Source organism: Gadus chalcogrammus, chromosome 6 (assembly GCF_026213295.1).
Source record: "Gadus chalcogrammus isolate NIFS_2021 chromosome 6, NIFS_Gcha_1.0, whole genome shotgun sequence".
Taxonomy (NCBI): domain Eukaryota; kingdom Metazoa; phylum Chordata; class Actinopteri; order Gadiformes; family Gadidae; genus Gadus; species Gadus chalcogrammus.
This window is the reverse complement of record NC_079417.1, coordinates 14,397,310-14,410,534: the sequence shown is the minus strand read 5'-3', so window position 1 is coordinate 14,410,534 and position 13,225 is coordinate 14,397,310. Positions and strand designations below refer to the sequence as shown.

Sequence of the window (13,225 nt, the reverse complement as noted above, 5' to 3'; positions counted from 1 at the left end):
CAGAACCTATGGGGGTGGACCTGAACGGGGGACCGTTCAGCGCATGGGCAGTTATGTAACTATCAAGAGTAGATATTTGATTGAAGGGAAACTGATTTGCTGTGTCATTCTGTCTCCCCATCCATCCTCCCCATCCCTACCTGCCTCCTTCTACCTTCTTTTACCCTCTCGCTGCTCTTCTCTTCTAAAGGGACTCCTTCAAACGGCTCAGTCTTCGCAGAACTCCAGAGGAAAACTCCTGAGATGTCCCTGCTCACCAGAGAAAAGATCGAGAGAGTTAGAGGGGGGGGAGGGATAGATGGAGAGAGAAAAAAGGGAAAGGAGAAGACAACACATGGATGAGTTGAAAGAGGACCGGAAAAAGAGGGAATCACTTTGGAAGGGGGTCAGAGCAGAGTCCGGGGAGAGTGGTGGTATTTGCAGCAGCAATTTAACTTCACTCTAAGGTCTAGTTTTGACTAGTTATTCAATTTTGCTGTCTTTATCAGTTCTTCGTTTTGACAGTATAATAACAAGGGGAAACTTGGACCAACGGACCGAATTGGCTTTCTCATCCCAATTTGTAGCGATTCACTGTACATTGATACCTTCTGCTCCGAGCTGTCAAATATTTTTTGACGCAAATGCAGATGCAACCCCCATAATGCTGCAAACACCTTTGCTTGGGTGATTCGAGTGGTGTGGAGTTGGACTCTGAGGTCCTTGCAGGCCCAGGGACTGCATATGTGCCAAGATTGCCAGTGTCTCATTCATGCACACATGCATGTCTGAGACACGCACGGATCTGTGTATTCAAAATTGTATAATAGAATATGAATTATTTTTGTCGTACTGAAGCCACTTTGTACCCAATCATGATAACAGATTATGGTATGTGATCAAAAGGCCTTTTGTTTTTTATTTCTTCTTGGTGGCTGCCAATTGCGGATGTTCCCATCAAAGAGGCAAACCTGTGAATGGTTTCGGTCACTGGAAAAATCTACAGGATTATGTCGTCAACAGCAGATTAGATTTATTTTCATGTTGGGCATATCTGCCAGTGTAGATAGTAGCGTTTAACTTATTCAGAGTTGTCTTATTTTGTCGTTTTTTTAACTGATACATATAATTTAGCTGAATGTCTAAATTGAAATAGCTTATTTAGATCCACAATGTATCCATAGTGTAAATATATCAGAGGATTAAAAATTGTTTACTGAGGAATAAACGTTGTTCATTATTATTTTATTACGACTCATTTTAGAAGCAGTGCAGCAAATTATTTGAACGTTCTTCATCTTCCACGATCAATATGCACTTACTTAAAGGGGACCTATTATGCTTTTTTGACTTTTATGACCTATAAACGTTGTTATAATGATTGATAGTCATGTTTAACCATACTTAAGTGTCAAATAATGACGTACATGCATTTCGACGTATTCCCTGGTGACAGTCTGGGGTGGCTGTGCAGAGCGCTAAACACTCTGGACAACGTTTGCGATTCACTTGTTCACATTTCCGGGAAATCATCTACGTAGAGGCACTCCTGCCACGCCCCCATATGCCTGGTCAAATCTGCCCGCGCTCGCGCTTCAAGGAAGGTAACCAATCACAACGGAGTTGGGTTGGCAGGAAGGGGGCGAGGGGGCGGAGAAGGACGAAACCGAGCGTTGACAGAGAATGCTGAAAGCGCCCAGATGAGAGGAAGAGTTTCCCGAAAATCGACATCGTTTTTTGTGTATGGTTAAACATGACTATCAATCATTATAACAGCGTTTATAGGTCATAAAAGTCGAAAAAGCATAATAGGTCCCCTTTAAAATACTTGGTGCGACATTTAAACTGTTTGCTTTTTATTGATGAGGTTAGAAAATCCTCCCAAATAGATTCTGCAACTCCAAAAAATAGGCAGTTGGTAACTGTCGCAACTTTTAGACAATTAAGAAAGGCCCCATGATGTAAATGTATATTGTCCCTATTAGGAATTCCATGATGTGTTATGTTTTATTTTTATTTTGTATATGTGTTTTAGTCCTGTCATATTGTATTAACCTAATGTGGAATTGTAATTCCTTGTTATGCACATGTCATGGTCATGCACTTGAATAAAACAATGTGCCCTCCTTGCGTGTGATAATTTATCCAATGTTTTTACATCACATAATGTTTAGTCTTATTCTATGTACACTTGCCCCCATAGATGGTATTTTTTTCCCTCTTTGGCCACTGGTGTGAAGAGGAAATGAGGGTAGATGGTCTATTCAACCATCATGGAGTAGACCAATGAATGTAAGGATTGATACCTAGGGCTAGGCAGTTTGCCCAAGGATGTTTACCTCGACTGCTGACACTGGGTTGTTGCCCAATCCTATAATCAATACTGTAAAAAACTTTTTAGTTTTCGGATGTTTTGTGAACGACATTTCCTCTTCCTCAAATCCGACCCATATTCTAATATACTTCTACGACGTGACCACATATTAAAAGATTCGCAATGATTTTACTGAACTACAAATGAGATGCACAATGTACTACAATAAGCTGGCGTCGCATCACGAGTGACGACATAAAGAGTTGCCTTGAGCATGCGGGAAGCAGGTCGGTAGGTAGGTACCAATCGGTCCACTCCATGGTCACTGTACATTTCATTCACAGTGAGCGTTCTGTTTGTGGACGTAGCGAGGTTTTCAAATGATTACGTTACACTAGACTCGTAGATTGTGAGAATCGTAATAAATAAGTACTTTGACCATACCGTTCAGGCAGCTGCGTTCGTGCCCTTAACTTTTACATATCGAAAGATATTAGTTTTAGTGTTTAATCTGGTTAATAAACATATTTTTCAGGTGGCTTGTATAACGGTTGAATGGTTAACGTTGGGCCCCAATTAGCTTGGTGGTGGCAAATTGAAGTTATTCATTAAAATAGGATAATTTCTTCGATTAAAACTTTATTACCTTTTTCCCTGATGGGCATAAGGCATCCAAGGACGCAGACGTGTTGCATGCGGGGCATGCTCTTTACTCTGTTGAAGGTTTTTAATTTAAACGCAACTTATCTTTTAAATATGTGCAGCTGCCCTGGCCAAACTGACAGGAACTGATAGTAAATAGTAATTGCAACTCTCTGTTGCCAGGCATCGCTTGTGTGCCCGCTGCGGGCTAGAGAGACGTTTTGACTGTAGAAACTATAGCAAGTTATTTGTACGATTTGGCTTTGGTGTGAGTTGCTTGGTAGGGGAAGGTCATGACTCATATCTTAACAAGCAGTTTCCATGCTTTTACTGTTGGTAAAAACAATGTGTGTGTCCACACATTGTTTTGATATAATGATTCAGCTAGCTTTAACATAAGGCTTCTGACAGATTTTCTAACACGTGTTATAATAGAACCCAAAAATATAGCTTCCAGATATTTGAAAAAAAATATTTTTGCACTGATATCATGTGAGAAAGAACCAACAGGTGTATGTACCTGCAATAGAGGACTCTGCAGTTTCAAGTTATATTTGGACGGAATAAATCTTTACAACTTTAAGTACAATTATAACGTTAAATACTTGGACAAAATATAGCATTGTAAATTAAATGGTTTTTTATAAGTGCGGTCCTGAAACTGCAGCCTCCTATATTGCAGAATCATACTGTTAAAGGTCCCATGGCATGAACATTTAACTTTATGAGGTTTTCTGACATTAATATGAGTTATTGGGGAACTAGCCTGCCTATGGTCCCCCAGTAGCTAGAAATTACGTTAGGTGCAAAACGAGCACTAGCTATCCTGCTCTGCCTTTGAAAAAACAAAGCTCAGACATGCAGATTTGGAATTTTTCCCTGTATGTCATCATGGAATATGTTACCTCCCCATTTCTCTGCTTTGCCAAATGAGCTGCGACCGTGCGAGCACCGTGTGTGTGTGTGTGTGTGTGTGTGTGTGTGTGTGTGTGTGTGTGTGTGTGTGTGTGTGTGTGTGTGTGTGTGTGTGTGTGTGTGTGTGTGTGTGTGAATACACAATGAAACGCTGGTTAGGGTGGCTGCTGAAGTGTTGTACACTTCGTTATTTGGATTACCGTTCTGCTGTTGGTGTTATGGCGCCTAACACGTCGGGTTCTCTGACGTCTCTGGTATTTCCACAGCGAGTCTCGATCGTAGAGGGGGGTATCTAAGCCATGGTTGAGAAGGAATTGGGGGGGAAAGGTACTTTGGCTTTGACTCCCTGAGGTACATGAACCACAACATGGAGGAGAAAGGGATTGGCCGCGATTGTTCCCTGCCGGAGCCCCGCTGCCCGCTGTTGAGGCACCAATGCCTCGGCAGCGGGCAGCGGGCAGCAGGCAGCGCCGAGGCACCACTGCCCCATGGCGGCGGTGGAGTCTCGTGATGGGGGTGCCTCGCGGCAGCGGGCAGCAGGGCTCCGGCGGGAAACAATAACGGGCAACAATCCCTTTCTTCTCCATGTCGCGGTTCAGTCTACATCAGATTGAAGTGGAAGAACCAGAGACGTCGGAGAACCAGTCGTTTGAAATTCATATTATTGTCTCGAGGCGCACACAGCTTTTGGCCGTGATAATATATATTATATGATATAGATCTCTAATATGATATTATTTAGATATAGAGCTCCAGGACTCCCGCCGGAGCACCCAGAGTGTTCTAGGATATTTACAGAACACGGCCAAAACGCCTCGCTATTGCGATACATCCACTGTAAACACGAGCGCATGGTACCGTGGCCACAAGCTGCTCAAGGCCACACCCCCACCCTCCACCTTGACCCGCCTCTAAAAAACACCAAGTTTGTGGAAAGCTCATTGTGGGACTGGCTCATGGTGGCTGTTATTCTGCACCAAGGCTGAATTTCTTCAACGTATTCAAATACTGTATTAAGGGCCCACTAACAACTATATATAAGCATCCATAAAGTAGCATGCCATGGGACTTTTAACAGACAGCGATCTCTAAACATATCGTTATAAGGCAGTGTGACGTCAACTTTACTTTAACGTGTGAACAGATGCATGCAAAAACGATATTTCTTTGCTTAGAGGCCAGCCAATTACAGTTAACCTTTGAACCCATCTAGGTGGTGGTATGGAGCCTGATGGGGACCAAGACACAGATGACCTTCCGCTTCGAGCAAACGCCAACCAAATACGAGTGAGACACTATGTGCTGGACCTGACAGTACAGCTTCACAACAAGGTTATCGCTGGTAGCATAGCTTTATTCCTGGAACCTGTTGTAGAAGCTACAGATGGAGCTGGAGTCGGGTTGCGACAGACTGACATGGCCAGGTCACCGTGCGAAGGATACATGGATTCATCTGAGGCTTTGGTGTCCGGAGAAAGCACGGTGAATGAATCAGCGTCTATGTCTAACTGCGGCACAAGGGCTGGACCAATACCAGAAACCAGCCCTTTATCTGTAGGAACATCACTGGGAAGCACAAGCGATGATGGGGACTTCACTCTGGTGCTGGACTGCTGTGATCTCGACATATTGCAAGTGGAGGAGTTGGACGTCACCTCCGTGCCTTCCATGTCCAACCTTTTAGAGGAGGTCAGAGACCATCACCCTCGAGACCGCTCGGCGGCCATGCTTCAGAGACTGGTCTCCATGCCTTCTGCTCATTGGAGACGACAGCACCAGCTGTTCTCAGAGTGCAGTGGTGCCCCCGGTACTCCAGAAGCAGGCCCAGTGGAGTTCCACACGGACCGTTGGAGCCTGCGGGTGAAGAAGAGGGGCATTACCAGCCCGGTCGATTTCCCACGGGGCCTGAGAGTCTCGTATGAGACCAGACCAGCGGGTCGCTCCATCAGGTGGACCCAGGACCAGGATAAGAGGTCTGTTACAATAATGCAATAAACACTGATGGAAAACCAGGACAAAATGATCTGGTTATTGGGCGTCTGGCAACTCTAGGGTTAATTGGTTTCGATGAATATGTTGAGGTGCCATAACTGACCTGTCGCCCCAGCTCACCATCCCTGTAACTGGGTGAAGCGTCCAACGCTGGGTGAATTCTGCTTCTCAGTGAGAGGTGCCCAAGATTGTAAGCTGCTCCTGTCAAACTCCTCCCTCACTCTTGGTGTGGGAGGTGCAGTTGAAGCATAATTGGTAGTTCAGTACTTATACATTTACATAATATATACCAACAAATTATTAAAAAATATTTATATTTATACTCATGAGCTTGAGTGATTGTGTCATGTGATGTTATGTGATATTTTATGCTTTTAATTCACAAAGAAACATGCTGCAGGATAATAGATGTCGTTATGCATTAGTGTAAAGTCTGTTGGCCAAGGAAATAACTGTTGTTTACACCTTGTTTACCCCTTCCAGGGTTTGTGTTTATACTGCAGGCTCCCCCATCAACAATAGAGCCCTCTTCCCCTGCCAAGAGCCGCCTGTTGCCATGTCAACATGGCAGGCTAGAGTCCGGGCCCCTGGCGAGTGTGTGGTTTTGATGAGTGGGGAGAACGTAGCCCTCCCCATTAAGGATGGGGAGACAGGTAATCCACTCATTCCAATCAACAAGCTTAACTTTATTTATACACCCCATAACTTTATGTACACAGCACTTACAGTGGAAAAATGCATGTGATGCAACACTCTTCACGATAGGAAGAGGGTAATGCTAACCTTTTGGTAAGTAGGTCAGAATAGCAGCATTCCATCATTTTTCTCCCTTCTGGGTGCACTGACTGTGGCCTGATGATCTAAATGATCTACCAGTAAACTGTAAGAATGTTGGAAAAGTAATGATTGTGCATTTAGGGACTTAATTTTTTTTTAAGCATATTGGAAAGTATTCCATAACTGTGGGGAAGGAAGCCAGCATCGGACAAACCATAATGGCGTAGATGACTGATCCATCGGCTTTGTAGAGGGATCAAAAAGCAGTGTATTGGACTAATCCATCCTGCTGGAAATAAAAAATTGGCAAAAGCTTCTCTGTGTCACCTTGAGTGAGAAAAGGTCAGACCCTGACAAATGACCATGACAGATACTGTTCTGTGGATGACTAAAGACTGGCCGGTGACTTCTATGAGTGCTCCCTTTTTTGGAATTTGCTTTATCTCTGGATAATTTTGGACCGCACCTACCGTTTTGTTTCCCCCTCTCACTTGTCCTTCGTCTTCCTCCTCTCGTGTTTTTTCCACTCCTCCTTATCTAACTTCCCATTATTCATTCAAACCCTTCCTTTCCCCGGCCCTCCCATACACAGGCCTCCTAATCTGGGACTACTACGTCACAATGCCCATGCCTGCCTCCACCTTTACTTTGGCGGTGGGCTGCTGGCGTAGAGCCATAGCAGAACCTCACACCGCCTCCTGGAGTGCGGGCGAGGCTCCAGTGAGTGAGTACAGCGGAGTACCGGCCAACACCGATGCCGAGCCCAGGGCAGGATCCCAGACCGGGCCCATGTCTAGACCTGGGAGCTCAACCAGGCAAGTAATAAAGGGGTTCCCACTCAACGTTGGCAGGAATTATATTAATTTCCCTGAGTTATTGCCCCCCCAACCCCCTTCGGTTCTTCCCTTATGATCTCCTCCTCTCCAGACTGTCGTTAACCCCCACTTGGCCCCAGTGCATTCCATAGCAGTACTTTTCCCTTCACCGTACCAAAATTAGGACAGGTGAAGCAAGGGTGGGGGATCGGTATTCACACTCAATCACAGGCGTTGACACTTTTTTGGAAGGAAGTTTCAAACTGATTTATCTTTCTCTCAGGTGGATGGAGGCGGTGCGCATTCTTTGATTGGGATAAGTTAATTGAGCGGATGGTATTACCTATGTCTGCATGCCGCGGTTAGAGAAAACAAGAATCTAATAACCCAATGCTGTGTAGGATCCGCGCCTTAATGTCTTAAATGGACGCTTCGGTCGGGTTAAGTAGAGGCTCATTTAGTCTATTAGGTGTGGGTTGTATGGTGGGCCAAGCATCGGACCTCTTTGCCCGGCGGTTTTGGCTTGGGCCGCGGTGTTCTCCCCTCCGCTGCCCCGCATGTTGGCCAGGCCGCCACTGGGTTTCCAGTAATCCCCCCCCGGCCCCCCCCTTCCCCACATGGTTTTCCCGCAGCAGCGGCCCAGCTATGGCCTTTTGCTGGGCCCCAGGAATCTCCTGCCACAAGGAAGGCCTTTATTTTTCAATGAATGGCTGGAAGGAAAGTTGGAGCGCTCTCTGAACCTCTGGAACAGCGCTCAAGGCGGAGTAAAAAAGGAGCGGGATATTGGAGTTGAAGGGAATGGAACTCCGTGTCGCCACCTTCATATTTCTGCGCTCACGGCGGTTTGCCCCAGTGACGTTCGTGTTCACATTTTCCATCGCTCTGGTTTCCATACCTTATGCACAGACAGGGGACGGATAGTCCTCGCCACCGAAACCACTGCATATCCTTTTTCAAGAATATGCAGCCATTCAAGTATTCTTCATTAACGACGATTCGAAAGGCCATTGCCCCCATTTAATTTATTTGTTTTTTGTTGACGTGCTACAGTGGCGTGCCAACTGGCCGTTCATCCTCTCCGTCCGAGACTGGCCCTGAGAGCGGGCGCCACACTGGAACGTGTCACTCAGCCGCGGTCGATGACGGCGTCTGCTGTTCCCATAGCGACTACCCTTGCCGTTTCAACGAACGGTCAGCTTGGACTCAACGGGTGGTCCCGCATCGCGTGTTTGCCCCCGCCTGTCTGCTGCAGAAAGCCAGGGTGATTGTGAACCTCAACCTCCACTTCCCACATAATGCATGCTTGGTCAGATGAGTTTTAGTCAACTCGACACTGGGATATACAGTATAGATAAACACGTGTATCATTGTCATTTTAAGATACAGTAATACCTTTAATTTATTGTTTTGATTGATCACATTCAAAGTATCAGTAATGTAGATATATAGCATAAATGAGTGAATAAATAAATATTGTACATTCATAGTTATTAAATTCTGCTAATCTACTATGACTTCCTGAAATCGAAACTATCCTATCCTCCCATATACGTGACGGGATGCTTCTGTTGTGGTTCCCCCTCAGCTGGGGGTCCTTGCTTTGCTGCCGCAGTGCTTGGCTGCAGCTCACGCGGTCCTGGGGGTCCACCCCTTCCCACGTCTGGACGTCCTCATCGTCCCTGAAGGGTTCTCTAGCCTGGGCATGGCCAGGTAAGAATGGGCGTAAAGCAGTGCAATACGTGTGTGGAAGCTGTTTAGCTTCAGGTTTGGCTGGAAGAACCTGAAGTGGACTCATGTCATGGGCCCTTTTTTTGTTTGTTTTTCCATCAAAATGAAACAAGAGCTGACCGTTGACGTCATGCAACTCACCATACTCTCCCTCTTCATAACACAGTATGATCTTCTTATTTAGGGTATAACAGTCCAATGTTAATCCTCTCAAGGCTTAACCTTCTCTAGTCTTAGCCAGTAAGCCCAGTAAGCCTGGGTTTCAGCTCTATTCTCTGACCTCCCTGTGGCAGGGTAAGGGGGCACACAAATACCCAGAAATAATGTCTGGTCTGATCCCGAGAACTAACTGGATTGTCTCACTTTCACTTGTGTGTTGGATGGTGTTCCCCACCGAGGGGCCTTTGATCAGGGTGGCGCTGAACCTCGGATTACTCCGGGGGAACTAAAATAATGGAAACCACAAGTGAAACTCCAGCCAATACGGAAATCTACTTTTCAGCTCTCACCGCATATTTTATATATTTTTAGTTGGATTATTTTTGCTGCCCTTTAAGGAGCCGCTCCATTCTGTATTCCACTCCTTTTCATACATTTTTCCATTTTATTATCCCTCCTCCTCCTTTGTTTTGATTCCCCAAAACTCTTCCCTCCAACCGTCCTTCTTCCATTTTTCCAAACCTCTGGCCATTCGTTGTTCATAAAAAAGACTCTCCCATCTCATATGGCTTCTGTTTCTCGTCCTACCCATTGCGTTCCCCGCCTGCACCTCAACTCTCCCTCCATCCTTTATTCCATCGCCAAACCCCGCCTCCCCACCTTCCCCCTCTCCCGTTTTATTGGATTGGTTTTAATACTGTATATCCTGCGTGCCTGAGACTGTGCCGTCTCTATCACGGGGGCCAAACCTAACAGCTCTCAGTCTTAAAATCATCTTTCCAAACGAGCTGACCAAAAACCCCCCAACCCAGAGAGGAGAGAGCCGGACCAACTGCGGGCACCGACACTCTGGCTCTCTGAGCTTATCAATACACTGCTGTGTTACATACTGTGTACCACACACCGGGAAGGCTTGACGTGGTCTGCAGGTGGGCCACACACGTACACACACACACACGCGCAGGCAAGAGAGCGAGTGTGTCTGTGTTTGTGTGTGTGTGTGTATGTGTGTGTGTCGGGCAAAATGAGTGTGTATACGAGTACGGGAGAACCAGAATGTGACTAATGCCTTGTTTCCCCCGAGCAGAGCGGCTCGGTTCGGTGCGGCTCAGTCCGCTTATATTGGCGTCTGAACACATCAATGGTTTCTCCCACAAACCCCCTGATGGTCGTCCCACCCCCTTGTCCTCTCTTGGCCCTGCTACCCAGCTCTCACTCTGCCATTAAGTGTCTCCTCTCTCCAACTGTCCCCTCTCTCCTACTGCCCCCCCCCCCCCCCCCTCCCCTCCCTTAGGTTTTTTCTACACATCCACATCTGTCCAGCTTGGCCTTGAGTTCATCAGCCATGCTCTTGGCCGCACTCTCTTCATAGGCATCATGTGATCAGCCTCCCCCTTTGTCCCCCTCTCTGCCCACCACTCATGGCATATTGTTACGGCTGTCTGCTATCAGAGGTTAGCTGCAGCCTCCCAAACCACAAATTGTGCTCGTCTCCCACCCATCACATCGTGAAACAGAGAAAAGCATGCATGTAATATAAATGAACTGTATTGCAGAGGACATATTCAAATTACTGCACATATGATTGAAATTGAGCCTTCAGCAACCGGTTATTAAGAGAAATAGCGTCTGGTCTCTTTTAACTTGGGATGATAGAGTAAACTATGGGGTCCGTGAAGGGGATCGCTGAACACGGTCTTCTAATATCTGCAATATTCAGGCACAGTATCTCCTTTATCTCTTACACACACTCTATCCCTCCTTCTCTCTTTTCTTTGTTTTTCTCATCCCTTTTTCCTCTTCATCTTTTTTTTATTCCTCCCTTGTGCCGCTCTGTCTCTAGTGAAATGTTTCCTAGCGGACAGGATATGAGTAATATCTGAATATGCATCCGACATGGAGTTTACCCTGGGGTACAGAGCGACACTGCATCAATGGCCAGAGGGGGACAGCTTGGTCGAATTATAGACCTGACCCTGGCATATATATATAGACAAAGATCTCTTTTGATGGAAATGATGTGTTGGGGATGAAAAACATGTACTTTTTCCTATTTTTCCGTGTATTTCATACCATCCTTTCTTCCTGTGGGTGTCAGTTTGACTGGGGCCTTCTTTCGGTTCTTTAGTCATTAGTCCTGGGAACTTGATCATCTGTATATTTGGGCTACTTACACCCCTGCAGTTGGAAATGACAGAGTAGAGATTCAGCATATTAACTCCCTTTGGTTGTCTCTCCACGGATCTCAACTCTTGCCTGGCACGCCCCTCTCTCAATGCGGTTGGTCGACTGTACTGACTGCTTACATGCTGCTCCCAGGCTGCTTCCGGACTTCTGCCAAGCTGCTTCTGAGGGAGTATACGTGGGCCGCGCCACTGGCAAGATAGTTGGGGGCAGGTCATCTAGAACCAGAGCTGTAGATGGAGATGAGAGGGAGCGAGACATTGAGGACGTTAGAAGTGGTGGGAGGGGAATGGGGGATGAGGGATGTGGGGGGGGGGGGGGGTCCCAACTGGCCAGCAGACCCCCAGGATGTGGGAGAGGATGTGCGGATTAATTCCGGCAACAAAAGCCATTAGCCTCTGGAAGGACTTCAGAGACGGGCGCTATTTAATCTGCAGATTGGGAAGTATGCGGGGCCCTGTCCTTGGCTGGTAGCCGAGCTCACCCTCACGCTGCACTGCCTCGATGCCAGCGGCAGCAGTGTAGGGGCAAGCAGCCGTGGCACAGAGACATGGGGCTCCGGTAGCCTGATAGAGGTATGGGAGGGCAGGGGAAGTGTAGGGACGTTCAGGGTGGTGTAAAGTTTATATACCTAGATACGAAGGGAGAGGGAGGAATGGTGTTGGTGTGTATTGGGGGGGGGGGGGGGGGGTGTGTGTGTGTGTGTGTGTGTGTGTGTGTGTGTGTGTGTGTGTGTGTGTGTGTGTGTGTGTGTGTGTGTGTGTGTGTGTGTGTGTGTGTGTGTGTGTGTGTGTGTGTGTGTGTGAGAGAGAGATGGGGGGGGGGGGGGAATGAGTGTGTGGGTGCAGGAAAACAAAGATAAAAGTCAAGTCAAGTAAGGGCAGGTCTGGGCGCAAAGGGCTCTGCTGCAAACGCTTCTCACACCAGCTAATAGTCCACAAGGCCAGAACTAGTAGGGGCATGAAAGAAAAGTGATACAACTGCATTGGTTCATCCAATTTGTTCAAGACCCATTCCAAAGTTATACGGTTATTGTTCGCCGTGATAACGAATGCCATTAACTCAGCCAGATATGCTTTTCACCTAACAGATGAGCATGATTATGGAACAGGCATGATTCCGAGACAAGAACAAGTAATTTAAACCATGATAAAATGTGCTTTTGTTTTCCTTACATGCGGGCCCTGACAGGCGGTCTGTGTACCCCTTGTTCTGTTGACAAATGGTGCTGTCTTTGTCCCCGTATTACCATGAGTGTCCAAAAGAGCCAGTGGAATGTGGTCAAGTGGTGGCAGAACCAGTCTACTGTTAACGACATTAAGGATGAGTTACTTTGCGTCAAGAAGGAGAAAAAAAAGAAAAAAAAAAAAAAAAGAAAAAGAGGACAGATATAGGGGGACGATAGAGATACAGAAGATGCCATTAAGGGAGGATGGGGGTTGGAACAAGGTTTAGAGGAGGAAGACGTGGATGTGATTTTAAAGGGTTAGCCCCTTGGATATAACTGTGATGAACAATGAGCGCAGCAGGGGAAAGCCCCTTGAGTTTTAAAAACATCTCATCTAGACCAGGTCATTGTCCCTTGAGTGGCTGAAGGACATGGGATTGTTGTTAAAGCAAGGCGCCAAATTCACTAGAATTGTGCTTTAAGTGGTTGTTAAGGAAGGCTTCTGGAGAACATAGAGTTGTATATGTGTATGTCTGCAATGTTTAGGTACTT

General features: G+C 46.5%; 2 protein-coding genes across 5 annotated transcripts in view; both read left to right on the top strand.

The window, feature by feature from the left end:
• The window catches only part of dock8 (dedicator of cytokinesis 8), a 49,254-nt gene extending 47,132 nt beyond the window's left edge, over positions 1-2,122 (top strand). For all 3 annotated transcript variants that reach the window (XM_056592829.1, XM_056592828.1, XM_056592830.1), the window contains one exon: positions 191-2,122. In XM_056592829.1, the coding sequence (XP_056448804.1) occupies positions 191-242 (52 nt within the window). In that variant the 3' untranslated portion in view covers positions 243-2,122. The remainder of the gene's footprint in view (positions 1-190) is intronic.
• Positions 2,123-2,555: 433 nt separating this feature from the next.
• Positions 2,556-13,225, top strand: part of aopep (aminopeptidase O (putative)) — a 73,807-nt gene continuing 63,137 nt past the window's right edge. Inside the window, exons 1-6 of one of the 2 annotated variants that reach the window (XM_056592831.1) lie at positions 2,556-2,592; positions 5,064-5,823; positions 6,326-6,495; positions 7,212-7,434; positions 8,485-8,695; positions 9,020-9,144. In XM_056592831.1, the coding sequence (XP_056448806.1) occupies positions 5,072-5,823; positions 6,326-6,495; positions 7,212-7,434; positions 8,485-8,695; positions 9,020-9,144 (1,481 nt within the window). In that variant the 5' untranslated portion in view covers positions 2,556-2,592; positions 5,064-5,071. The remainder of the gene's footprint in view (positions 2,593-5,063; positions 5,824-6,325; positions 6,496-7,211; positions 7,435-8,484; positions 8,696-9,019; positions 9,145-13,225) is intronic. The other variant, XM_056592832.1, reaches the window with a different exon arrangement.